At 43.6% G+C, this 28,000-nt stretch overlaps 1 protein-coding gene across 1 annotated transcript in view; it reads right to left on the bottom strand.

Moving 5' to 3' along the window:
* Positions 1-19,796, bottom strand: part of MORC3 (MORC family CW-type zinc finger 3) — a 47,134-nt gene extending 27,338 nt beyond the window's left edge. The window contains exons 1-8 of the mRNA XM_054048872.1: positions 19,681-19,796; positions 9,666-9,738; positions 6,834-6,966; positions 5,584-5,796; positions 5,149-5,295; positions 2,367-2,517; positions 986-1,117; positions 633-752 (exon numbers count right to left, since the gene is read on the bottom strand). Coding sequence (XP_053904847.1) covers positions 633-752; positions 986-1,117; positions 2,367-2,517; positions 5,149-5,295; positions 5,584-5,796; positions 6,834-6,966; positions 9,666-9,738; positions 19,681-19,719 — 1,008 coding nt within the window. The 5' untranslated portion in view covers positions 19,720-19,796. The remainder of the gene's footprint in view (positions 1-632; positions 753-985; positions 1,118-2,366; positions 2,518-5,148; positions 5,296-5,583; positions 5,797-6,833; positions 6,967-9,665; positions 9,739-19,680) is intronic.
* Between the last annotated feature and the right edge of the window lie 8,204 nt (positions 19,797-28,000).

The following is a 28,000-nucleotide window of genomic DNA, read 5'->3' as shown; positions in this document are numbered from 1 at the left end:
CTGGAGGTTTAAGAACAGATTGGATAACTTGTCATGAATGGGCTAGGTTTCACTTTACCTGACTCAGCACCAGGAGCAGGACTGATTACTTTGAGATCCCTTCCAGCCCTACATTGCTATGATTCTCGAGTCCCTCCTTTCTCTTAAAAGTGGCACATTCATGCCTACACTTTGTACATCAAGGTTAGTTCTAAAGCAATTATTTATGATTATGTGCTTAGTACAACTTTCAGTATTAAACTGATGCATTGACACTACAGAAACCAAGCATATTACAAAAGCTGCATCAAAATATAACTTTTTTAAAATTCAGTATTTTATTACTATTAAATTACTCGATTAAACAAATTAGGTAAACTGGTTTGAATTCAACTACACCTCTACCCCGATATAACGCTGTCCTTGGGAGCCCAAAAAAAAAAAAAAAAAAAAAAAAAAAAAAATCTTACTGCGTTATAGGTGAAACTGCGTTATATTGAACTTGTTTTGATCCGCCGGAGTGCGCAGCCCCCCCCGGAGCGCTGCTTTACCACGTTATATCCGAATTCGTGTTATATCGGGTCGCGTTATATCGGGGTAGAAGTGTAGTTTCTAATTCACAAATATTAACTTTTTTAAGGTTGAAGTCTTACCTTTAATTGACAGCCAACCCTTTCATAAGCTTTGATGAGTCTGTTTCTGTGATACATCATTATTCCATAATGGTCTTTGTTTCTGCAGTTAAATCCAAAGGTGATTCTTACAGTTTTAGCCTTGTTTTTGGATGTTAAGGATAATTTGATCACCCAAGAGTTTCTTCATACTGAAAGTTCATTCAAAAATGAGCCAATACTTTCAAACTGGAACAATTCCATCAGCCCCTAGGTTTGGTATAGCATCTTAACATGGATATCTGCAACACAACATTTTGTCACAGAATTGACAGCCTACTGACATCATGTCTTCCCATTCAGCATGCAATGATGTACGTATCAGTAAAGGATACAGCCAAAAATTTTGGTCTATAAATATCACGTTCAATGTATGCAAGACTTTTGGAAATCAACTGCGTTTTCACTTTTTGTCCTCTGATAATGATTTGCATTCTTGGCTTCAAATACAAAATACTGCTGTAAGCCTGCAAAACACATGGTAATTTCTGTTATGCAAACCAACATGAATGGTTTATAATAAATCCTCTCTCACTATATATAATAAATGCTGCTTAACAACAACCCTGATAATTACTTCCTGTTAAACATTTTGCCTGGAACTAATTGATTTGAACTGGAATTGGTCTGGACATTGGCAACAGGCTTGCCACTTATTGACTTTTTTTGCCTGCAGCTCCACAGGTTCCCAGCACTGCCATTCCACATGGAAAGACCCAGGCACAGGCAGGTTTGCAGGGCTGCAGTTAGGGACAGAAGTGCTAGGATGTGTGGAGCCCAGGTGCCAGGGTTGCTGCTGCTGCTGCCGCCTAGATGATGGGGAGGCTGCATGATACCTCTCCCTGTCCTCTCTGGGCTGTGTCCTGCCCTTGCAACAGGGGCATGGCCTTGGCACTCCCAGCCACTTCCCCTGGCCGCAGGCAGGTTTGCAAATGATGGCAAGGAGACGGACTGTTCCTTCACTGAGGAGACAAGCGGATAGTGTGGCTTGCCTCGTGCAAAAAGGAGCACCACCAGGATTGGTTGAAAAATAGTGAAAGGTCTTTGGGGGTGAACTTTGCTTTACAAGGCATTAAACAAGTCTAGATTCTAGACTAAATAGTTAAATAAGTCTAGGTTCTAAATGCATTATGATTTTATTTTATATGTAACTATTTGTTTCCAATACTTCTACTTGCTATCCCTTGAATCTCTTTCCTTTGTTAAATAAACTTTTGCTTGTTTTCAATATAAAAATATCCAAGTGCTGTCTGTTAAACAGAACAGTGATCGGAGGTATAACTGGAAACTGCAGCGTACTGCAGCTGAGAGCACCAAATACTGAGAGTTTCCAGTGGAACAGAGGCTGGGCACTAGGAAGACATTCATGGGCTTGGAGGTTGGACCACATCTATCACTAATCTGCAGAGAGACAGCAGAGCAAGCATAGGCTGAGAGGGGAGTGCTTGTGTTGCCCATGACCGGCGGAGTCAGGGAGTGGACACACAGCAGGCACAGAACAAGGCTTCCTCACACTAAGGGCAGGTTCTTGTTAGGTGCTTCACAATCCTGGGCACCCCGGAGAAGCATCACAAACATACTTCAAAAGCAAATGGATTGGCTTTAAAATATTTTATGGCCACTGCTGCTGTAGTATAATCAATCATTCTCATTGAAAAGAAATATTTTAACTTAGTTTCCAGCTTTGTCATTTTTTTTAGTAAACAGCATACCTACCCGTAACGAATAGTCACTTTCGGGCACAATCTGGTCCTGTCTCTCCTGTTTTTTATACCCTCTTTTCCCTGTTGCTTCATCTAAATCTTCTGGAATTCTGATGTCGTATTTATCCTTATCAAAATCGAGCTCTGTTTCTCCATCTTTATCTCTGTGGAAGGAAGTCCAAAATATAAATAGAATAAATAATTTTTAATTTATATTAAATTGTTTACTTTTTAATTAACTAAATAAATAACCCAACACAATTACTGAAGAAGGCAGGAAACCACAGAGGGGTGGAAGAGGAAAAACATCTTAGCAGGCAAGTTTATTTCAGTTGGTGATTCTAAAGTATGGTTTCCTCAAGGAGATGTTCCTTTTTAATCACAGTTCTCTAATATTTACCAGGTAACACTGCAATGACATTCATTTGTTCTAAATGAATCCTAACAATACTACTACAGAAATGCATCCTAAAATACTCAAGGGGCTGACTGAGGAAATATCTGAGTCATTAGCTATTATCTTCGAAAACTCAAGAAAGATGGGAGAGATTCCAGACTGGAAGAAGGCAAATACAGTGCCAATCTACAAAAAGGGGAATAGAGACAACCCGGGGAATTACAGACCCAGACCATAGTTATCAGTGGTTCACAGTCAAGCTGGAAGGGCATATCAAGTGAGGTCCTACAGGGATCCTTCCTGGGTCCAGTTCTGTTCAATATCTTCATAAATGATTTAGATAATAGCATAGAGAGTACACAAAGTTTTCAGACGATACCAAGCTGAGAAGGTTTGCAAGTGCTTTGGAGGATAGGATTAAATTTCAAAATGATCTGGACAAACTGGAGAAATCGTCTGAAATAAACAGAATGAAAATCAGTAAGGACAAATGCAAAGTACTCCACTTAGGAAGGATCAACTGCAGACATACAAATTGGAAATGACTGCCGAGAAAAGAGTACTGTGCAAAGAGATCTCGGGGTTACAGTGGATCACAAGCTAAATGAGAGTCTACAGTGTAACACTTGCAAAAAAAGCAAACATCATTCTGGGATGTATTAGCAGTATTGTAAGCACAACACAAGAAATAATTCTTCTGCTCTACTCTGCGCTGATTAGGCCTCAACTGCAGTATTTTGTCCAGTTCTGGGCACCACATTTCAGAAAATATGTGGACAAATTGGAGAAAGCCCAGAGGAGAGAACAGGCTATAAACTAGTCATCAACAAATTTAGGCTTGAAATTAGGCAAAGGTTTCTAATCAGAGAACTGACGTTCTGGAACAGCCTCCCAAGGGGAGCAGAAGGGGCAAAATACCGAACTGGCTTCAAGACTGAGCTTGGTAAGTTTATAGAGGGGATAGTACGATGAGACAGCATACAATGGTATGCCGATGATCTGCGACTGCTAGCAGCAAATTATCTCCAATGGCCAGTGATGGGGAGGGCTCTGAACTACTACAGAGAATTCTTTCCCAGGTGGGTGGGGCAGATTCTGCGGCCTGCAACGTACAGGAGGTCAGACTAGATGACCATGATAGTCCTTTCTGACCTTAAAGTCTATGGGAGCAACAAAAATGATTAAAGATCTAGAAAACATGACCTATTAGGGAAGATTGAAAAAAATTGGGTTTGTTTAGTCTGGAGAAGAGAAGATGGGGGAGAGTGGGGAAATATGATAACAGTTTTCAAGTACAAAAGAGATTGTTACAAGGAGGGAGAAAAATTGTTCCCCATAACCTCTGAGGATAGGAGAAGCAGCAATGGGCTTAAATTGCAGCAAGGGCGCTTTAGGTTGGACATTAGGAAAAACTTCTTGTCAGAGTAGTTAAACACTGGAACAAATCTCCTAGGAAGATTTGAGACTCTCTCTCATTGGAGGTTTTTAAGGACAGGTTAGACAAACACCTGTCAGGAATGGTCTACTTATTACTTAGTTCTGCCTTGAGTTCAGGGGACTAGACGAGATGACCTATTGAGGTCCCTTCCAGTCCTACATTTCTATGATTCTATAGGGCCCAATCCTGCAGAGGCACGTGGATGGAGAAGCTGACCTAACAATGTTCTCTAATTTCTACTGACTTTGAGAACGTGACTAAGTAAGCCTTTTATTTTGCTATGGTAAATTGTGTGGGAAAATTCTGGATTAGATAATGTAAGAGTCAACAAACTAGAATTAAACTTGAAAAGTTCCAGGCATTTTAAGTAGACTACTGCTAGGCACAAGAAAGTTTAGTTAAGGAGCTGCCTGGTGTCTCAAACAGCCATTAAAGTATTAAAACAGATAGGATTTAGCAAGATACCACATTTTAGGGCTAGTTTACAACTGCAAAAGCTTTGCTGGTACAACAATACCAACAAATCTCTCTAGTAGAGATCCAACTTATTCTAGCAAAGTAATTCTTTTGCTGGCACAGTTAAGCTACCTCCTCAAAGGACATAAGCTATACCAACAAAAGTCTTTTGCCTGTATTAACTGTCAAACACAGGGTTTTTTGCTGGCATAACTAACAGACATAGCTATGCCAGCAGAACACAGTATAGACCTGACTTTAGTCCCTTTGCCTCTGGCTATTTTATTTGCTCTGTCGAGATAGTTCAGTGGTAGTGGATGAATGACCTTGTATATCTGAAATTTATCAGTCCAATTCCGCATGTTCCCACTAAGTTACTACCAACTCATGCTCATTAGCTTTAGAGAGCAGTTCCAAAGACGTCTAGCTGCTTACCACCAAACTCATGCATAGTAAACACTTATTTTAAGTTCACAAGTTACCAGACATTGGACTTCATCTTACTTTCTAAGGTTCCAAATGATGATTCTTGTTCCTTTTTTCCCCATGATAGCATCAAGCTCTGCCAGTAACTTCTCCTCAGTAGAGAACAAAGAATGTGCCTGGATGGCCTTTAGGCTGGCTTTGTATTCTGGATTAATTATTTGCCGTAAGAACTAAGTTAAAGACTTAAACATTTCACAAATTAAAATAAATTTCTAGGTGAGCTTCTTTGGCACAGCCACAGTACTCAGGGCTTTCTCACCTAACATATCTCAGACACGTGTTATGCTGCTAGCTTACTGCTTTTATCCAACCCCATAGCCCTCCTCCCTCCTTATATATAAGGAGGACATCAGCACAACTGCAATTTCCATCCCTTGAGAGGCTGCTCTTATTCTACTTTTACACATGCAAGTTCTCTACTTTTTATGTCTGAAAATAGTCAAAAGGATATGTTGCCTGTTAAATGATACTATCGGAACAATGACATGTTCTGCCTTTGTAGCTTCTAGGAAGGTCTGAGATAACAGGCCGACACTCATGGTCTCTCCATTTTTGGTGAAAACAATCGCATCTTTTCCCAGGCGCATAGATCCCGATTTAAATCCATTTCCATACAGTCCCACTGGAACGCGGCCATTTATTGTAACTTTGTCACTGAAGCCAAAGCTGAAACACATTGTAAGAATATTTTGTAAAAAGTGTAAATCCACAAAAGGTTGATATAAAAATAGGTTTAAACAGATTATGTTAATCTCCAGTTTTGATATCAGTGATTACAACACAGCTAAAAGCAGTAGTTGCTCAACAACTAGACAAAGGCTGAGGATCAGATTGAGGTTATAATGCTAAACTGCTCCCTAATGTCATCTATTGCCATCTTTTAATATGTCTAAGGGGTATCACCTGTATGGAATTATACAAAAAGAGCTCCCAACGCAGTCTAATAGTCAATTATATTTTAAAAGACTGAACTGGACCTTGGTGAACAGTTTTTCCACTTCTCTCAATTATTTGTAAACAAAAGTCAACTTTGCATTAGTAAATGAGGCAAAGGAGACATTTCATTAAAAGTGATGATCTGTAGTTGTGCAGTGAATTTAGCATTAAGCCCTTAAGTCACAAGAAACAATACCATAGAAAAAAAATATGTACAAAGAAAATATATAACTGTTCATTAGTTATTCCTCATCCCATTAATTTTTCTACAATACCTTCAATTTTGAACAATGTGCAAAATCTGAATTCTATTACATTTCACCTACAACCCACTAAGAAACAACTGAACGGTCATGTTGGCAGTTAATAGCACTGAGTTAACTACCTTTCAACTTTGGCTACCTGGGTTTATATTCACACAAACCCGAGTTTAGCAGGTATGGCCTCCTCTTCTTCCCCTATCCTATTCCACTTACGGACATTACAAAACCACATATTTCTGTATAGACGCTGACTCAAAATAGGCTCAGGAACAGACAAATGGAGATGGGTGATTCAGGAACAAAATGTACTGCCAATCTTGATGAACACTTGACCAGCATCTGCCTATTGTTTGGATCTAGCTACTAATCTTAGTCTCGCTTTCACAAGTACTAAATTAATTTGAAGATTTGATATAAAAATATGCAGGAATGAGCAGAACATTAAAATCTGAAACTGGAATGATTGTGGAAGAATATAAAAATATCCACAAAACAGTTACCCACCTGAGCATTTTGTGCAATTTCTCTGAAGTCATACCATTTCCATTATCAGTAAATGTCAAACATATGTTGCCCTTTATTACTGTTTTGTCTATCCATATCTGTTTAGCATTCACATCTGGATCATAAGCATTGTCTGAAAATCAGGGAAGTGTGAAATTAACAAAAGCATAAATTAAAATGCTATAGCATCCATACATTCAAAAATACATCATTCTAGTGAAGGGCTTATATACCAAAACCTTCTATGAAAATATTATTTTCCAGGTATGTGGATTCAGCATGTCCCATCTCTACCCCATAAAACATTAAATTCCATACACTTCTTTCCCCGACCCTTCTTTTTAAATCAGTTAAAGCCATTTTTAAAAGTTAAAATATTGTACAAGGTCTACAAAATGAGTGGCTTATAGTTGCTGTTTTAGGATCAAACTTGAAGGACAGTCCCCACTTAGTACACACCAATTTTTATCATCACTCATATGGACAGCCACCATATTATCTGTGCTGTTTGCTGATGACATTCCATCACTAATCACTAAGAAAGATGTAGGGTTAAACTATGAGTGCTGGTTGCCAAGTAGCTTTCAAACAAAAGGCCTTTCCAAAGATTAATGAGGATCTGACATTTAGGAACCACTTAAACTATTGCTGGCAATGCTGATGAGCAGCCACTGGAATGAACCTACCACCTTGATTAAATGTAAACCCTGCCGAATTTTAGTAATTTGCATTAAGGCCCATTCTGAATTTGTGAGTGAACAAACATGTAAAAGCAAAGGTGCATAACAAAGATGTCCTTTATCAATTTATTTTGTCAATTTTAATTATGTACATTTCTTCACATTGTAAATATACAGTGGTACTTTGCAAAATTAAATTGTAGTAATACAATACCTCATTACAGCATCTGCCACAAATTCTAATTTGGGGTGAGGGGATACAATTTTTTCCTTGTGACTCGCGCATACAGTTTTGCAAAGCACTGAACAGCGAGATTTTGCTACTTTGTTTAAAAATTAGCATAGACCCTGAAACAAAAACCATACGTTGAAGACGTACTTGATGATGAATGTCAATTCTAGAATTAGAAATGCATTTTAGTTTTATTTTCATCTCTTTGATGAAGTCATCAGATTATATGTAAAAGTTGATTAATAGTCCCCCAAATTGACTCAATTTTAAATACAAGATTAACACCACTCCACCCCCTAGCAGGAATATCAGCTCACATTAGACTTGGGTGAACTATGGTTTTAAACATGTGCAATATGCCCAATGCACGTGGTCAAAAAGAATGAGATCATAAAAAGAGTTGTGTTAAACTTTCAGTGACTCTTCAAAATACCAGTGTTATATTATTTAAGGTTTGTGCTGAAATAATAGAAACCTGGTTCACTGGGTACCAGGTACAGTAAGTAATTGTCTATATAAGTTTAATATATTATAAAAAACTGCTTCATCTGGCCTTAGCTAAGGTCAAATACTTGGCAATGACATCACTTGTTCATTAAAGGGTATTAAAAAAAGTAAACTCTAAGGGTTCATTGCTAAAACCTGCCTGAACAAGTTGGAGCCAACCAATATGGGTATAAGCATTCCTGTAAGCCCTTTTGTAAATATTTGTAATCAAATGCTCATAAGTGTTGTTACTGTTTGGATATTTATTATTTAGGCTTTTAGACATATTTAGAGCAATTGCAGAAATACCATTGGGCCTTCAGATTTAATAAAGGAATTTATGATTGACTTGGTGTCATGGTAGTATCCTATATTAATAATTTCAATACACACAGCCCCCAAACTATGCCCTCTACAATACTGCCTCTATTTATAGTTCAAGATAGATCAGATGTAAAATTCCACTGACGACGTCATCATAATCAAAAAAAGGAAGAAAAAAAATCTTGTTTTCCAGTACCTTGTATAAACAAAATGTTACTAATTTGCTGCCTATTAGGGAAATGGCTAACCTATTTTTAAAAATCTAGATTGCAATGACTGATCTTCATACAAAACCAGATGCTAAAAATTAAGATTGGCCTCAGTTTCCTTCAAACCACCACTGAATGGCAGTAGAAATGGGCAGTTTCTCCCATTCACCCTACTCCTAAGTTTCTCTTTAGTCCTTCTCAACCAGCTGTGCTCCTAACTAAGCTGTACTGCAGTTCAGGAAAAGGAGGCACATGGCTAACAAATAAGGCTATAAAATATTTTCTTGTTGGTCAACCAAATATGAGATACAAACTATTCTGAAAAAATGTACCTTAAAAAAGGTCATTCTAACACAAACTTCTAGCTTTTATAAAACTAGAAACTGTGAACAAAGGTATAAAAGCAAAGTGCAGTTTGGCTTATTGGCAAGTATCTCTTATTACAAGTAGACAGGTCCAACATTTAGGTTTTGCTATTGAAAATTGAACAAAAGTCTAAGAAATGGTTTTATGTATTTTAAATGAGAAAAAAAAGTCTTAAATTTGAACATTTCCCGAGCAATGTTCAAAACTTAAATTATACCACTGCGCTATTGCAAGTGAACCTGACAGATCTACTTCTAAACAAAATAAACCACAAATAACATACAGGGCAAAAAAAGTTTCTTTTTAAAATTATAATACACTGTATTAAACACATGCAAGGAAGTTTTAAATATGATTAAACTGAAACTTTTGATTGCTCTCTATGTACTATAGAATCAAAAATGAAAACCTTATTTCGCCTCCACTTTCTATTACAATAATTATTTTAGCTGAATTTAACTTTTAACGTCAAAGTCACTGCACAATTTAAACAAAAACAAAGGGGTCAAATATTCAATAAATGAAGTGCTGATACCTATAAGTTCTGCAACTGCACTGAACGGCCAAGTGTGACTGGTAGAATTTGTGTGCAAGAACTTTGGACAAAGCTGAAAGAAAAACCAAAAACAAAAGGTTAGTGTTAGCTCAGTTTGTTTCCCTCCACAATATAAAGTGAAAGACAATATCTATTAAATACTGTGACATTTACTGTAGCTATTTTAATACAACAAATATGTCAAATTACCATACTTAAGTCTTGGAAATATTCTTCAGAATTTTTTTTTTTTTATCATCAATATTCCTCAAGAAAGTGACATGATCAGCAAGATTTAGCTCTTGTTGTTATGCTGTGTTCTGGAAGTCCTCAGTCATCCTATGAAGTTGGTTTCTCTTTTTTGGAGAATCTTACATTACTCCTGAGGGAGGTGCAGAGCTACATAGGGTGGCTGAGTGGGGGCACAGAGATGAGTAGGGACAGGGGGAGGGGTACAGGGACACATAGGGATGGGGGAGTGGCTAGGTGAGAGCACAGACGCATGAGGATGGGGAGAGGGGTACAGGGACAGGGGAGTGGCTGGTTGAGGGCACAGAGACATGGTGATGGGAGAAGAGTACAGGGACAGACAGGGGAGTGGCTGGGTGAGGGCAGAGTCACATGGGGAAGGGGTTGTGACCTTGCAGTCTATATGCTTTTTTAAAATATGCTAATGAGTGAATATAATGTAACTGGAATATGCTTCATGCAAAAGGTCTCTTGTAAGGTATCATTACAAAGCTTATAATCTACTAAGTGTGATCATCCTATTTGTATAAATGTACCACTCTTGTATCTGAAACTAGAAATATGAAATACAACTTTGAGGGCCTGTTGTAATTATGCAAATTGTGGGCGATTAATGGTGGTTTGGAATCTTGATGACTCCCATTAACCAGGACCATTGTCTGCCGATGGCTGTGTTTACCTTCCTGTATACGTGTGTACTGGCAAATGGGCAATGAAGTCTTGCAGTGACATGTGATCATGTCGCCTGAACTGGAATCCATCTTTAAGCTGGTGTCTTTCCATTGAGAAGGAGGGGGTGGGAACCCAGAGAGGGACAAAGGATTCCCGCCGTATGCAAAAGATATATAAAGGGGGGGGGGAGAACAGAACAAAGAGAGGAGGAGCCATCATGAAGAATCCCCTAGCTACCACCTGAGCTGGAACAAGAGCTGTATCAGAGGAAAGAATTGTGCCCAGGCCTGGAAGGTGTCCAGTCTGAGGAAAAAAACTTACTGAAGCATATCTGAGGCTGAGATTATCTGTATTCAGTTTGATTAGACATAGATTTGCGCATTTTATTTTATTTTGCTTGGTGACTTACTTTGTTCTGTCTGTTACTGCTTGGAACCACTTAAATCCTACTTTCTGTATTTAATAAAATCTTTTTACTTTTTACTTATTAATTAACTGGAGTCCTGAGCTGGCAGGGAAAGCAGGGACAGAAGTCGTTTGGGCACATCAGGTGGCAACTCCCAGTGGGTTTCTGTGAGCCAACCCATCACAGGGGTGCAGAGCTACATAGAGCCAGGGGAGTGGCTGGGTGAGGGCACAGAAACACGTGGGGACGGGGACAGATGTGCCTGACTGAATAGGAGAGGCTAGGGGTCAGCCAGGGTCTGAATGGGGGAAGCTTCCTAACAGTCCCTCCCCACTCCCTCCCCCCCACCAAAAAAAACCTGTTCCATACTTTTCCCACCCATACCCAACAGCCCTCCCAAGTTCACTCCCAGCAATTTACTTCCCTCTCCCTCAGCTCCTCCGTTACTCCTAACTCCCTCAAGCCTTTGCACTGCTTCTGAAGAGTGCAGGAAATACAGTTCTGTATTGTAGTTTAAATTAATTATTACTCACATTTCTGTATTAATATGCCTAGTAAGGAATCTATTTGTCAAAAAACATTTCCTGAATCTTTTTTGTTGTCTGTATTGCTATAGACATACTTGCTGACAGGTATTTTGAAATAAATGATCAAAAATAATTGAAACTGGTGTGATTATATTCTGCATATTTTTTGTCAAAATAACAATTTTGCAGAATTTTAAAATACTGTGTGCAGAATTTAATTTTTTGGCGCAGAATTCCACCACGAGTATTACATGCAACAAACTACAATTACATGCCCACTGACACTAGAGGTCATCAGAGGAACCAAACCTCAGCTCTCCAGCACAAGCCTCAACCACTTGAGCTAAAAGAGTAATCTTTAGCTTTATGTATGTAACAAGCACTTATTCTTACTGGGGGCAACCACCAAGAGGAGCAATACACTGGCTTCGGCTTTGTCTATACTATAAATGCTTTGCCAGTATAGCTATAACAGGGGAGCCCCCTAGTGCAGACATAGCATATACTGACAGATGGAGTTTTTCCACCAGCATTGTAACATCACCTTTCCGAACAACATTAGCTATGCTGACAGAAGCACTCTTCTGCCAGCATAATTGCATCTACACTGGAGTTTTTGGTGGCATGGCTGTGTTGACAGGGGATACCGTTTTTTCACACTCCTGAAAGACGCCTCTCCAAATTAAACTTTGCAGTATCAACCTGCTCTTAGCGTGTACAATCATGTCTCCCTGTAGTAATTGGGTCTGTTTGATGAAGGCTTATTTATCCCTAACCAAATAGCTCCTTTAGGTCAAGCAGTGGTGACTCATGGTTTGGATAGTCAAGCTCCTAGATTCTATCCCTACCAATGACCAGAACAGCTATCCCAGGAAACCCTTTCTAATGTACACAAGGCCTAAGTAAACATGAGCTAGTCACCCTATCCATTATCCCCACAGATATAATGCTGTTGACCTTTTGCCAAGCAGAGCAGAAATCAGGACCTTGTAGGTCAGTTTTCTGTTTGAAGCGGAAATTGGTGATGCAGAGTCAGGTATTTTCTTCAGGTAACTTGTTTATACAAAACGCACACCAATCCTATTTCCTTGAATGGGGGCAGTAAATGGCACATAAACAACCCTCTCTTGCAGAAACCTCAAGTAAAGCATTTCTGCCTGTTTCCAGGACACTCATCAATGTAACTGCTTAACAATTTCTGAGAATCTTTCTCTCCCTAAACACCCCTGCACTTCTACATGTGAGGGCAGGTGTACACTACAAACTTGCAGTAGCACAGCTGCACCAATGCAACTATTCTGCGGTAGCACTTCTGGCACAGACATTCTAAGCCAATGGGAGGAAGCTCTCCCGTTGACTTAACTCCACTTCCATGAGAGGTAGTACCTATGTTGGAGAGAGTGCTCTCCCGCCAACATAGCGCTGTCTACACCAGCGCTTAGGTCAGTATACCTACGGTCATTCAGAGGTGTGGATTATTCACACCCCCTGAGCAACAGTTACACTGAAGTAATTCTGTAGTGTAGCCCAGGGCTGAGAAAGTCCTAATCCCACACTGCTCATGGAGACCATAAGGCCCGAAAGCTGAGCCATCAACACTTTTACACAGCACTCTGCAACACAAAGGCAGCTTAGAAAGGTCTAACCACATGCACAAAGGACTGTGATTTAGCTCACACAATGTCCTTAATGACTTTCAGAGAGTGGTTATTGCATGAAATCTTTAACTTCCTTTGGAGAGCTTAATCTTAGGTGCTTTTATATTTTTGTATATGTACACACACCCGCCTCATGGGCAAGCCACTAGTGTTGTTATACTACTAAAAGGTGGTCCAATGAAAGATATTTACCTCACCCAACTTTGTCTCTAATAACATTGCTCATCCCACATGAATGCTGTAAAGCAGAGGTTCCCAAAGTGGGCGATACCGCCCCCTGGGGGGCGCTGGAACGACCCAGGGGGGCAGTAGTCGCCTTGGGTGCAACTGGGGGGCGTTGAATAAAAATAAGGGGGTGGTGGAAGTATAAAGAGAATATAAGAAAATTTTGAAAAAACGTTCGTACATGTTTCATCTGTTGTGTAACATAGAGTTAAAGTTATAGTGATTACTTTATTTTCCAAATAAATTCACAAATTATAACCGATCAGGTGTCAAGTCCGCCAACAGCTCTTAACAAGCAAGTGTTGGCAGGCAAGCGTGTCGCGCATTGTCGGGAAGTCCAGCATGCATCGGCAGGAATATGTGCGTGTAATGACTTGTTTACAATACAATACTATAAATAGGCGACATGTATGAAATCTAATTTAGATTGTTTCTGACTTGCGTAAAAAGCAGTTAATAATAGTGCAATAAGCATTTAAAAATTTTTATTCATATTCGATACCTTCGATCTTTACGGATTACGGATCACATACAAAGCAAATTGTATTATTGTTGTTTCAATAAAACAGCAATTTACACGTGAGTATTTTTATACATTTTCTTACATATCTACCGTACATTTCTGTGTCTCTAGTGCTTACTAATAAAATCGTAGCAGGCTTGTGTCGGTACAGTACTATTTGAAGTGTACAGTCAATATATTTGTCATATTTTATTACAATATTAACAAAAACGGGGGAATGAAATCGTAAAAAAACTGTTAACTATTAACGTTTATTTATATCTATCGAATCATCTGTGTTAAGTGGTAAATAAGGCGTGTGTTAATAAGGAACAATTATTTAAATAAGGGCAAACTAAGTTAAAACTATTAACTGATTTTTAATTGCATATTGATTATTTTTTAAATTAATTATTTCTTGATAAATTTAGTTTGATATTTGACAATTCAATATCAAATACATATATCTAATGCTGAGCAAAGAACAAAACCCAGTTTATTAGTTTCATTAGTATTTTAGTTTGGTTGTCTTTTGTCGTCTTATGCAAAAACCACTGTATACCTGATGTCGTGGGCGATATTCTAATAACACATCTTTCTTTACTATATTGTAGGATGTAGGTAGAAATATAGATACATAAAAGAACGCAAATTTGTCACTGCATCTTTCTGTTTGTTCGCTTAAAGAAGGTAGATTTCCAGAGGGGCGCTGAATAACTTTTTTTCTGAAAAGGGGGCGGTAGGCCAAATAAGTTTGGGAACCTCTGCTGTAAAGCTTGTCTGAAAAGCAATTTTTACATACATGGAAGAGTTAAATGGAGCCCAATGCACATAACAGGAACACGTCCTCATGATGTATATGCTCGAACCCTTTTCTATTGATTAAATTAAAACTCATGCACTGTCCAGCAAAACTCAAAGGTCTAACATGTCTTTGGCCTTGCTTCACTGCAAAGTTAACTTGAGTTATACTTGAGTCATCATCACACACAAAACCCCTTAATTAGAATGCAGTGGTGCTCTTAACTCAAAATGTCAGGCCCAAGAGGAGCATAGCTCATCAACTGTATAACTATTGCAGTGTGGATGCAGGCTAGCTTTACTGTGGTGCCACCATTAGTCCAATACCTTCCAACAATTTTCCCCATGTTCCAGAAAGGACAGACAAGTTCTCCCACAATGCACTAAGAAATAATTCATAGAATAGCTTAAATTTCTACATTGCTAAGAATCACAAAATTTGCCCCCAGAAGTTGTAGCACTACTCAATGAGTGAGTACAGTAACTCCACACTTAATGTTGTCTCAGTTAATGCTGTTTCATTGCTGATCTATTAGAGAACATACTCATTAAAAGTTGTGCAATGTTTGCATATAACATTGTTTGGCCGCCGCCTGTTAGCACGTGGGGGCTTGGAACAAGGGTGGGCCAGCAACCCTCCATTAGGTCCCCTCCAACCCACCCAGCGGATCAGCAACTCCCTGCTCCTTCCCCGTGCCTCCTGCCCGCAGTGCCGCGTCCTCGCTCCTCCTCCCCCCCCCCGAACCTCCTGAACATTGCGAAACAGCTGATTGCTGTGGGCAGGAGGTGGAAGGAGGGGGGAGGCTGCGCTAACTAAAACCTCTCCAGCGCATCATCAAGGATCTACAACCTATCCTGAAGGACAATCCCTCACTCTCACAGACATTGGGAGACAGACCAGTCCTCACTTACAGACAGCCCCCCAACTTGAAGCAAATACTCACCAGCAACTTCACACCACACAACAAAAACACTAACCCAGGAAGCTATCCTTGCAACATACCCCATTGCCAACTCTGTCCACAGATCTATTCAAGGGACACCATCACAGGACCTAATCACATCAGCCACACCATCAGTAGCTCGTTCACCTGCACATCTACCAATGTGATATATGCCATCATGTGCCAGCAATGCCCCTCTGCCATGTACATTGGCCAAACTGGACAGTCTCTATGCAAAAGAATAAATGGACACAAATCAAACATCAAGAATTATAACATTCAAAAACCATTTGGAGAACACTTTAACCTCCCTGGACACTCAATTACAGACCTAAAAGTGGCAATTCATCAAAAGCTTGTGCCCAAATAAACTTGTTTGACTAAGGTGCCACAAGTACTCCTGGTTCTTTTTACTCTTACAACAGTTACATTTTCCCCTCTGTTCCAACTTTATAAGCTTAATTCTGCTCATCTTTATTTTCAACTTGTTTATGACAGATGGAAACTGGAATTTTCAATTGTATTACCACACACCTTAAACTTTTTCTAGCTTTGTACATAACAGTCCAGATGAAAATAAACCGCAGAGCTATCTGCACTAACGGTACGTACCTAGCACAAAGTGCATTATTAGCAAACTTCAACAGAACATACATCTTGCTTTTGACAGATTCTGCATATACAAAGAAGAGAGATTACAACAATTTAAATACTAGTGGGAATTTCCACAATAATGCTGAGCATGAATACGAAAGATTCTGGGAGATTTTAACAAGTTCAATGCACTGACAACGTGAACATTTGAGACTATAAATGTTTACCTTCCTTCACCTATTCAGTTCCATACTTCTAAATAAATAGGTTTCTGAATCTTCATCTTCCTAATTATAATTTTACTTCAGAGATACAGTAGTAACATTAGCAAAACTTCCATTCTAAAAAAATTCAGAGCCACTATAGATTTTATTACATTCCTTCTGCAAACAACTAAAAGCTGATTTTTGAAAATAAGATTTGTTTGTTTTGATTATCTTATACATTATATCTGAATACTATTTAATTGTGCATGAAGTTTTAGAATCACTTTTCTTTTGGAAGGACCCAAATATTAGAAAACAAGAATACTAGGGTTGCCAATTGTCTAATCACAAAAACCCAAACACCCTTGCCCTTCCCCGAGGCCCTGCCCTACTCACTCCATCCCCTCTCCCTCTATCACTTGCTCTCCCCCACCCTCACCGGGCTGAGGCAGAGGGTTGGGGAGCAGGGGGGATGCACGCTCTGGGCTGGGGCCGAGGGGTTCGGAATGTGGGAGGGGCTCCAGGCTGAGCCTGGGGTAGGGGTGCAGAAGAGGATGCGGGGTACAAGCTCTGGGAGGGAGTTTGGGTACTGGAGGGGGCTCAGGGATGGGGCAGGAAGTTGAGGTGCTGGAGGGGGCTCAGGGAGTTTGGGTGCAGGAGGGGACTCGGGGTGGAGAAGGTGAGGGATGTGGGCTCCAGTCGGTAGACACTTACCTCAGGCAGCACCACAACGGGGCTAAGGCAGGCTCCCTGCCTGCCCTGGCGCCACGCCATTCCTGGAAGCAGCCAGCACATCCCTGCGGCACCTGGGTGAGGGGCAGGGGGCTCCATGCTCTGCCCACACCCACAAGCACTGCCCCTGCAGCTCCCATTGGCCACAGTTGCCGGACAATGGGAACTGCAGAGTCGGCGCTTGGGCAGCACACGGAGGCCCCCCCCACACACACACATCCACAGGGATGTGCTGGCTGCTTCTAAGAGCATTATGGGGCCAGCGCAGATAGGGAGTCTGCCTTAGCCCTGTTGCACCTCCCAACTTTTACTGGCCTAAAATCTCCCAGTTTGGTTTCAGTAGCCTCTGGGATACAGGATCTGATACCAGGAGACTCCCAGCGAAACCGGAAGAGTTGGCAACCCTAAATATTACTAGTCATTTTTAAACATCCAGAACTTCTAAGTGATTTGGTCAACTGGTTTTAGCCCTTGGTTATAGCCACAGCCATGGACAATGCTAGTTGCCAGTATCATGGTTAGCTGTGCCTTTGACCCCTTACTGATCTCTCTAAGTCCGCTTCTCAGGTCTCATGCCTTCTCCCCTGGACAATTCTGCTATTCTCCCACTCATAGAATGGGTGTTAGGCTACAGTAGCCTGCATATCAACTGTGTTTACCCAACAGATCTGACTAGTTTGGTGCCTACTGTCCTTCCTTTGGGAATCTGTGACCAAAAACGAGGCTTCTTAAAACAAAGTATTCTTTAGTCCCAACAGTGGGAACACAAAGAATAGCATAAGAGAAAAAAGTTTTTTAAAAACAGAAGATCTACATGCCTGTCTATCTTATCTAAGCCAGAGTTCTGTTGGTGAGAGAGACAATCTTTAAAGCTACACAGAGCTCTTTTTCAGATCTGGGAAAGTACTGAGCCCTAGTCTACACTAGGGACTTATGCGGTTATAATTATGTCACTCAGCAATACAGTACAGACCAAACTTCCTGTATACACAGTGCTATGTCAACAGGAAGGCTTCTCCCCTAGACTTGGTAAATGCCTCTCAGTACCTGTACCTGAAGTGTAGACAAGCCCTCAGAGGCCTTGGCTACACTTGGGGATTAACAGCGCTGCCGCAGCAGCGCTGTGAAGCGCAAATGTAGTTGCGCCGCCAGCGCTGCGAGAGCTCTCTAACAGCGCTGCAAGTACTCCACTTCTCCAAGGGGAATAGCTTGCAGCGCTGCAGGCGCTGATTACATTGGCGCTTTACAGCGCTGCACTCGGGGGGAAGCGTTTTCACACCCCTGAGCGCAGCAAGTTGCAGCGCTGTACAGCACCAGTGTAGCCAAGGCCACAGTGTCACAGCTAAATTGTTAGCACATATTCTAAGGGACCGTTCAAGGTGAAGTGGCCCATTAACATCCATATGTCATATGACAAAAAGTGGGAATAGCTGGTTACAGATTACTGTAATAAACCATGAAGCCAATGCCTTTATTATAACCATGATTTTTAGTATGTAACAAAATTATGAATTTAAGCTCTCACTCATCTTTTGGAAGTGTTGTGCAAGTTTCCTTTGAGGATAAGGATTCATAAGTCAGATATAGAGTGATCGCTTCATGAAAAGTGTTCACCACAAGTGATATGGCATGTCTCTTTTTTTGTCCAAAAGAAGTTGGTCCAATAGAAGATATATTACCTTGCCCGCCTCGTGTCTCTAATACCGTAGGACCCACACTGCTACAACAATACTGCATATTATCTATGCCTTTCCATCACGTGAGAAGGGGACAGGAAAGCTTAGCTGTTTAATAACCCTGCAGGGGTGTGTGGGTGCCAACAGGTTTCCCTTGCAGAGATCCCTGACAATTGCCTAACCCACAGAATGCTCATGTCCTTTTAAATCTAGCCACTGTTTTTGTTCTCCTCCGCCTCCCAATCTCGGGCTTCCTGCCCAAACCTGTCCAGTGACCTCCACAGGCAGGGCCAGAGCATCAAACCGAAAGGCGTTTGCAGTCTCTCCCAAGTCCCCCTTCTCGAAACACTGAGGGACGCCTCAGCTCAACTCAGTACCTCGCCTTCCTGTTTCCAAACAGCCCCGATGACACCGCCCACAATAGCCACGCGGTGACCATCCCCGCGGCCAGGCCGGCACAGAGCGCCGAGCCCCTCCCAGACCCCCCCAGCAGGGCGTGGAAACGCCCCTCCAGGGCCCTTCCCCGCCCCCCCGGACTCCCCCATGGCGGCGCGGAACGAGTCCCCCCCCCGGCCCGTCTCTCGGGAGCCGCCAGCGAGCCCCGCGGTGTTTTGGTTTTCGGAAGCGCAGGTTTCCCTCCCCGGGGCCAGGCCTCAGCCCGCCCCTCCGTGCCCCCGCCGGGCTCGGCCCCACACGGTCAGACTGGGGGTGCGGGCGGCTGGAGCAGCAGCCCCCAGGGAACGGACCCGAGCACGGGGGGGTGGGGAGGCGGGAGAAACCAACTCAGTCCCCCCCGGGGGAGCCCGCCCGCCCGCTCGCTCACCGCGCTGAGGCGAATCCCGCTCTGCGTCTGCGCCGCCATCTTAGCTCCGGTGCAAACCTAACGCAGCAGCGGAGTCGTCCCACTCCCGTCCCGACCCGCGCCCGTCTCCGCCCCGAGCTCTTCCGGGGCGGGGCCGACCACTTCCGGCCCGAGTTGGGGGCGGTGCCGGGCGCTGAGGAAGTGCCGCGAGGCGTTAGCCCCGCCCCCCTCTGAGTGCGGAGCACCCGCCTGCGGGCGTGGGGTGGGGGCGAGGCGCCGAGACGGCGGCGGTTTGTGCCCCCAGCTCGCGCGCAGCTGCGGGGCGGGGAGGCTGGAGAGGAGCCGCGGTCAGCCTGTCCGCACCGCCCCACGTGACAGCGGGAGAGCGGCTCGCGGACACCCCCGCCCGGCTGCATGGAAACCCCGCCCCCGCGTACGCACCCACTCACCATCCCTCCCGCACATGCACCTCTCGCTCGCTCCCCGTGCACACACCCCCTGCCTGCATCCCCTTGGGTATATCCCCCCCTGCAGTCTCTGCTCCTCCATACACACAACCTGTGTCCAGCCAGCCTCCCGCCCATATATACCTGTATACCCGCTCTACACACACACACCCATCCATCCTCCCCCCACACGCTCGCCTGTACACATCCATCCCACATCCCCTGTATGCCCGCACCCTGTGCACACCGAGCCCTGCATGCCCACACCCTCTGCACACCAACCCCCACATCCCTTGCACACACAACCTGAATGCACCTACTCCCATATCCCCTGCACATGCACACCCACCCCCACATCCCCTGTAGACACACATCCCACATCCCCTGCACACACACCCTCGTACACATCTCCTGCACACACACATACCCTGTGTGCACACCCACCGATATCTGCGCGCGCACATTCTGTGCACACCCAGCCCCACATCCCTCGCATGCACACACCCTGTACACATCCATCCACACGTTCCCTGTGCGCACACACACTGTGCACAGACTCGGACGCATTGTTTGAATGTTGCCACATTCAAGGTTTTCCTGTGGAATGGCCTACTTATGCATGCCAGTTGTATTTTTTGAGCAGTCACAGGTTGCAGTATTTTGGGTAAGTTTGCTTATAGTCTGCTACATTTGGGGCTAATTACATTTAATTAGATGAAATATGTATATATTTGTGGCACCTTAGAGACTAACGAATTTATTTGGGCATAGTTGGGGGCTGAAGGTGACGGCTAGTGGCATCTTGTTACTTTCTTTGTTGGGCCTGTCCTGGAGTAGGTGCTTTGGGTACCCGCATGGCCCCACAGTATGCCAACTTTTTTATGGCTGACTTAGAACAATGCTTCCTCAGCTCTCGTCCCCTAATGCCCCTACTCTACTTTCGCTACATTGATGACATCATCTGGACCCATGGAAAAGAAGCCCTTGAGGAATTCCACCATGATTTCAACAATTTCCATCCCACCATCAACCTCAGCCTGGACCAGTCCACACAAGATATCCACTTCCTGGACACTACAGTGCTAAGTGATGGTCACATAAACATCACCCTATATCGGAAACCTACTAACAGCTATACTTACCTACATGCCTCCAGCTTTCATCCAGACCACATCACGTGATCCATTGTCTACAACCGCATTTGCTCCAATCCGTCAGACAGAGACAAACACCTACAAGATCTCTATCAAGCGTTCTTAAAACTACAATACTCAGCTGCTGAAGTGAAGAAACAGATTGACAGAGCCAGAAGAATACCCAGAAGTCACCTACTCCAGGACAGGCCCAACAAAGAAAGTAACAACACCACTAGCCGTCACCTTTAGCACCCAACTAAAACCTCTCCAGTGCATCCTCAAGGATCTACAACCTATCCTGATGGATGATCCCTCACTCTCACAGATCTTGGGAGACAGGCCAGTCCTCGCTTACAGACAGCCCCCCAATCTGAAGCAAATACTCACCAGCAACTACACAGCACACAACAAAAACATTAACCCAGGAGGAACCTATCCTTGCAACAAACCCCGTTGCCAACTATGTCCACATATCTATTCAAGAGACCCCATCATAGGACCTAATCACATCAGCCACACCATCAGTAGCTCATTCACCTGCACATCTACCAATGTGATATATGCCATCATGTGCCAGCAATGCCCCTCTGCCATGTACATTGGCCAAACCAGACAGTCTCTACACAAAAAAATAAATGGACATAAATCAGATATCAAGAATTATAACATTCAAAAACCAGTTGGAGTACACTTCAACCTCCCCGGTCACTCAATTACAGACCTAAAGGTCACAATTCTCCAACAAAAAAGCTTCAAAAACAGACTCCTACGGGAAACTGCAGAACTGGAATTAATTTGCAAATTGGACACCATTAAATTAGGCTTGAATAAAGACTGGGAGTGGATGGGTCATTACACAAAGTAAAAACTATTTCCCCATGCTAATTTTTCCCCTACTGTTACTCACACCTTCTTGTCATCTGCTTGAAATGGGCTATTCTGATTATCACTACCAAAGGTTTTTTTCTCCTGCTGATAATAGCCCACCTTAATTCATTAATCTCATTAGAGTTGGTATGGCAACACCCATTTTTTCATGTTCTCTTGTGTGTATATATATATATATCTTCCTACTGTATTTTCCACTGCATGCATCCGATGAAGTGGGTTTTAGCCCACGAAAGCTTATGCCCACATAAATTTGTTAGTCTCTAAGATGCCACAAGTAATCCTTGTTCTTTTTGCTGATACAGACTAACACGGCTACCACTCTGAAACCTATATATATATATATATATATATATACTGTATCACGGGCTCTCCTTACAGTATCTCGCTGCCCGCTGGCTTTTCCTGGCTGAGGCGAGATTTTCAGCTGCAGGGTGAGCTGTGAGCTGCGGCCATGGTGAGTGCAGGCTGCAATTACCAGCTCTTTTGCTCCCTGGTGGGACGTGAGCTGGATGTGCAGGGCCTTGGTCATGGCCTCTTCCTGCCAGGGGGTTTCATGTCTATGTCCCAGGACCAAACTGCCTGGCTCTGGGCCCTTGACGGGTGAGTGCTGAGGAGAGCAGGTGGGGACTGGGTTCTGCGGGCACATGTGAGGGTGACCAGGTACTGTTCTGCTGCCCTCTCTGCTTTTGGTGGCCTTTGCTACAAGCAGAGGACATTTGGGCTCCTCTTATAGCTTATTTTAGCTCAATATCTCAGAGTGCTTTATAGATGCCACATTTGCCATCACTCATATAAATGTGAATCCCATTTTACAAATGGGATTATTGAAGCTGTGAGAAATTAACATGATTCTCTAAGCTTAGACTCTTAAAATAAAATCATGTTTTTTGGCAGAGACGATTGTTCTGAATTTTTTAATTTTTTTCACAGTTCTTTTAAAAGAGGATTTCTGCTTTGTTTAATGTCCACAATGGCTTCTTCCGCAAGATAGAAACTGATTATACAGGTACTGTATACACTGATACTATCTATACACAAAGTACAGTCTAATGCACAAAACAAACTGAAAAAGAAAAAGAGAAACCTTTTTGGTAACTTCTTTCAGTTATAAAAATCTTAGGTGTGATAAACAACTGTACAATGCTGTCTCTAAGTACACTTGCCAGGGTTACACTGTGAATCATTGAATTGTAACTAAAAGAGCAAGTCAGGAATTGAAACTGAGAGAGCTGACTCACAGTCCTTTGTTATAATCGGTAGATGTACTGCTTTGTAGTGTATACTTAGAGCAGCAGCAAAACTTATCTCCTGCTGTGTGTACAGTTTAAAATTATGAACCATATCCCTGGTTTAGTGGGTATGCACTTTCCTTTCCTAATGGAGAATGGAAAGAAAAGCAATTGACAAGTTTGTCTGAATATTTTGCCTGGTGGTTGTCATATAAAACTGTGATTTGGGTGAGGGAAACTAGAGAGAGCCTGTTAAACACATTTGTCACCGAAGGGAGAGAATCTTAAAATTTCCTAACACATTTATCACAAAGGATGGAGTTGTCCTTGTCATGTTATTGACAGGAGCTGTGACTGTATAGATCATTGTTGCACCTGGTCTTGTACAGAGGAGGCCAAGTGGGGTGTCTATGGAAAGGTGGTAGTTTGCTGGTTATAATTATGCTGTCTGTCGGTGTGTATCATTTTTGTATTTGAAGTTATGAATGTTGGCTATGTACTTGTTTGATTTTAAGTAGCCTCAGTGAAGCATTTGGTCAGCTTCTTGAGTAAAGACTATTCTCAGTTAGTGCCCAATGAAGAAACACTTAAGCTGACAATGGACTTTGAGAGATGCCAATCCACATCTGAGCTTTAACGTTGGCCTGTAAAGAACTGAGTCATGCATGGACATGTGACTTGCCCATGTAACTGCAAAACTCCATCTTGTAACTGTGATTCTGTATAGGAAAACACAAGGGGTTTCCACCCACAAGAGAGACTATATAAGGCCCTGGGAAACCGTTCCATTTTGTCTTCAGCTGGCACAAAAGATAGCCTCTCCACCCCAAAGAGATGCCTGAAAGAAACTGGAACAAAGGACAGTAACTACAGGGGTGTGAGTGATTGCTGGACCCAGACTAGGAGGAAGTCTAGTCTGTAAAAGAGGCTTATTGGAACATCTCTGAGGGTGAGATTTACCTGCATTTAGTTTCTTAATATATTAGGCTTAGACTTGCATGTTTTATTTTATTTTGCTTGGTAACTTACTTTGTTCTGTCTGTTATTACTTGGAACCACTTAAATCCTACTTTTTATATTTAATAAAATCACTTTTTACTTATTAATTAATCCAGAGCAAGCAATTAATTCCTGGGGAAGCAAACAGCTGTGCATATCTCTCTATCGGTGTTATAGAGGGCGAACAATTTATAAGTTTAACCTATATAAACTTTATACAGAGTAAAATGGATTTATTTGGGGTTTGTATCCAATAGGGAACTGGGTATCTGGGTGTTGGACATAGGAGCACTTCTTAAGCTATTTTCAGTTAAGTCTGCAGATTTTGGGGGACGTGGTTCAGACCGGGGTCTATGTTTTTAGCAGGCTAGCATGTCTGGCACAACCAGGCAAGGTACTGAAGTCCCCAGCTGCCAGGGAAAACGGGCTCAGAGGTAGTCCCAGCACATCAAGTGGCAATTCCCAAGGTGGTTTCTGTGACCCAACCCATCACAGTTCTCTTCCCCCAAATGAATGCAACAGCTGTTTCTAGCTCTCCTCCACTATGTTAGTGATCACAGTGTGGGTAATAGCAGTATGTCCACTTTAGGGAATTATGGGGATACCACAGAGAGAGAGATCAACAGGTTAGCTATCATACAATTTTTTGACTGAGTATGGGGTTGCTACTGTGGGGATATGTAAGGGTTAAATAAAGACCTGGGTAACCGCTATCATGGTAATAGGGAGTAAGGCACAGGCAAGCACTATTTCTTCACTTGATAGATAAAGTTGCCATCCTTTTCCCTTCCCTTCTGCTTGTTAAGGATAGATAAGCGTTGCAGCTGCATAAGGAATATGGTTGTCTGAAGGAAACCCTTTGTGTGGAAAAAGTGTTATCTCCCCACTTCCTTCCTCTCCCAGCTACATAAAGGAGCTCAGGGTCATGGCCCCTTCCTTCCTCCCCTGTGAATTGCTGATTAAGGGAACTTGTGGCTACAATTACTGTAAAGAAATGTATCTTCAAGGTAAAAATGTCTATATAATATGCTTAGTGCTGTAAACAGGGGCAGGTATAATTATATTCAGAATATAGCTATTAATATTCATTATATGGACATTCATATTATTAAATAAGGGTTTTGTGGGTGTTGTAGTAAATATGAGTATTTACATATTAACTTAAATAAAAGTGTAATGTGATTAATTTGAGGGTTACTCAACAATTGGGTAGAGGAGAATAAGTACCACAATAAAGAAGTCCGTTTACTCAATCCACCTCTGGGTCCTCCTGCTCCTTCTTTCCATCTCTAACAACCCTTCATTCTACTTCTTTTTGGTAGAGGAGAGGTTTTAGCTGAATATTAAATGTGTTGTGACCTCTGTATACATGCAGTATTTGTGAGGTTGGGGCTGGGGTAGGCAACCTTTCAGAAGTGGTGTGCCGAGTCTTCATTTATTCTCTTTAATTTAAGGTTTCGCGTGCTGGTAATACATGTTAATGTTTTTTAGAAGGTCTCTCTCTATAAGTCTATATTATATAACTAAACTATTGTTATATGTAAAGTAAAGGAGATTTTCAAAATGTTTAAGAAGCTTCATTTAAAATTAAATTAAAATGCTGCTCTTACACCGCCAGCCTGCTCAGCCCACTTCCAGCCTGGGGTTCTGTTCACCTAGGCCTGCAGTGGGCTGAGCGGGGCAACTTGAGGTCAGGGCAGAGGGCTGGGGTGTGTGTGGAGGTGCAGGGCAGAAGGCTGGGTGTTGGGGGGAGGTCAGGGCAGAGGGCTGGGAGGTGTGGGAGGTGCAGGGCAGAAGGCTGGGTGTTGGGGGGGACTCGAGGTCAGGGCAGAGGGCTGGGGGGTGTGTGGAGGTGCAGGGCAGAAGGCTGGGTGTTGGGGGGGACTCGAGGTCAGGGCAGAGGGCTGGGGCTGTGGGGGTGCAGGGTAGAAGGCTGGGTGTGTGTTGGGGTGGGGGGGGTTCAGGGCAGATGGGTGGAGGATGCATGGCAGAGGGCTGGGGTGCTCGGCTCATGGGGGTGCTCCCAGCCTCCTGCCCTGAGCAGCTCATGGCAGGGGGCTGGGAGGGATATGCCTTGTTCCACCCCCTTCCCCCAGGCCTGTCCCTAGCTCTCTCTGCCTCCTCTACGGAGCTGTGTGCACGTTGCCACTCGGCTCTGCTCTGCTCCCCCTCCCCCTCGCAAGGGCCATGGTGGGCAGGGAGAGGGAGGAGGAGGGGCCGGAATGCACCACGCTGTGGGAAGAAGCGGGGGAGGAGGGAAACTTGGCTGCCGCAGGACCAAGCTTCTGCCTCCTGCCCCCGCAGGGGAGAGCGGTGGGCGGGGGGGCTGAGTGGGGTGGGGGGCCGGGACCCCCCCCCCCACCGCTCTCCCCTGCTGGGGCAGGAGGCAGAAGCTTGGTCCTGCCGCAGCCAAGCTTCTTTCCTCCCCCTTCTTCCCCCAGCGTGGCGCTTTCCGGCCCCTCCGCCCCTCCTCCTCCTCCTCTCACCGGGCAGGGAGCGTGCCACTCAGAATCGGCTAGTGTGCCATGTTTGGCACGAATGCCGTAGGTTGCCGACCCCTGGGTTGGAGGAAGGGGAGGGGAAAGGATCATGATTTTTATAAAAAAGCCTTTGCAGCGTGGGGTTAAATAACATTTGTCATTGACAAGGCCGGCTCTAGGCACCAGCAAAACAAGCTGGTGCTTGGGGCGGCACATTTTTAGGGGCGGCATGGCCGGCGCCAGAATGCCGCCCCTAAAAATGTGTGCCGGCCGCCCTAGCTCACCTCCGCTGCTGCTGCCACGGCGCGCAAAACAGCTGATTCGCGCGCCTCTACTCGCCCCCCCTCCCAGGCTCTCAAGCCTGGGAGGGAGGGGGAGCAGCGGCGCGCGAATCAGCTGTTTCGCGCGCCGCGGCGGCTCGGGGTCTCCCCTTCGCTCCCAGGCTCTCAAACCTGGGAGGGAGGGGGAGATCCCGAGCGGCCGTTTTGCGGGCCGCTGCTCCCCTTCCGTCCCAGGCTTGAGAGCCTGGGAGGGAGGGGGAGACTCCAAGTGGCCGCGGCGTGGGCGCCGCTTCTCCCCCTCCCTCCCTCCCTCCTAGGCTTGAGAGTCTGGGGGGAGGAGGCAGGGCTGGGGATTTGGGGAAGGGGTGGAGTTGAGGCGGGGCCAGGGGTGGGGTAATTAAAGAACTGGGGGGGGGCGGCCAAAATTGTTTTTGCTTTGGGCGGCAAAAATCCTAGAGCCAGCCCTGGTCACTGATTCCTGTGCTTCTGAGACATTCAGAGACAGGAGGGAAGGAGGTAGACACAGCTGCATACAGTACCTGGGAAGTGAGCTTAAAGTTGTTTCACATTCAATATCTAACAACTTCATTCACCATTGTAATAGGAAGAGAGAGCCGGAGACATGAGGCCTGGTATAAGGAGCCTGCTGAGATAAAGCAGAGTTAACAAGAGTCAGGCCCTGCTGTGTTTCAAAGCAGATGCTGCCTGCTTGCAGGTTCACTGTCCAATATATGAAACTAGCAAGAATTGGGAACTGGCACTGCAAAAACACAAGCACTCCTAGATATTAAGTATTCATGTAAATACATTCCATAAGCGTAGTACCAGAACACCCTGATACAAGGTTATGATTTAAACACACTTCCTGAAGATGATAGA

Source organism: Malaclemys terrapin, chromosome 1, assembly GCF_027887155.1.
Source record: "Malaclemys terrapin pileata isolate rMalTer1 chromosome 1, rMalTer1.hap1, whole genome shotgun sequence".
In the NCBI taxonomy this organism is placed as follows: domain Eukaryota; kingdom Metazoa; phylum Chordata; order Testudines; family Emydidae; genus Malaclemys; species Malaclemys terrapin.
This window is presented reverse-complemented; position numbering and strand designations above follow the sequence as displayed.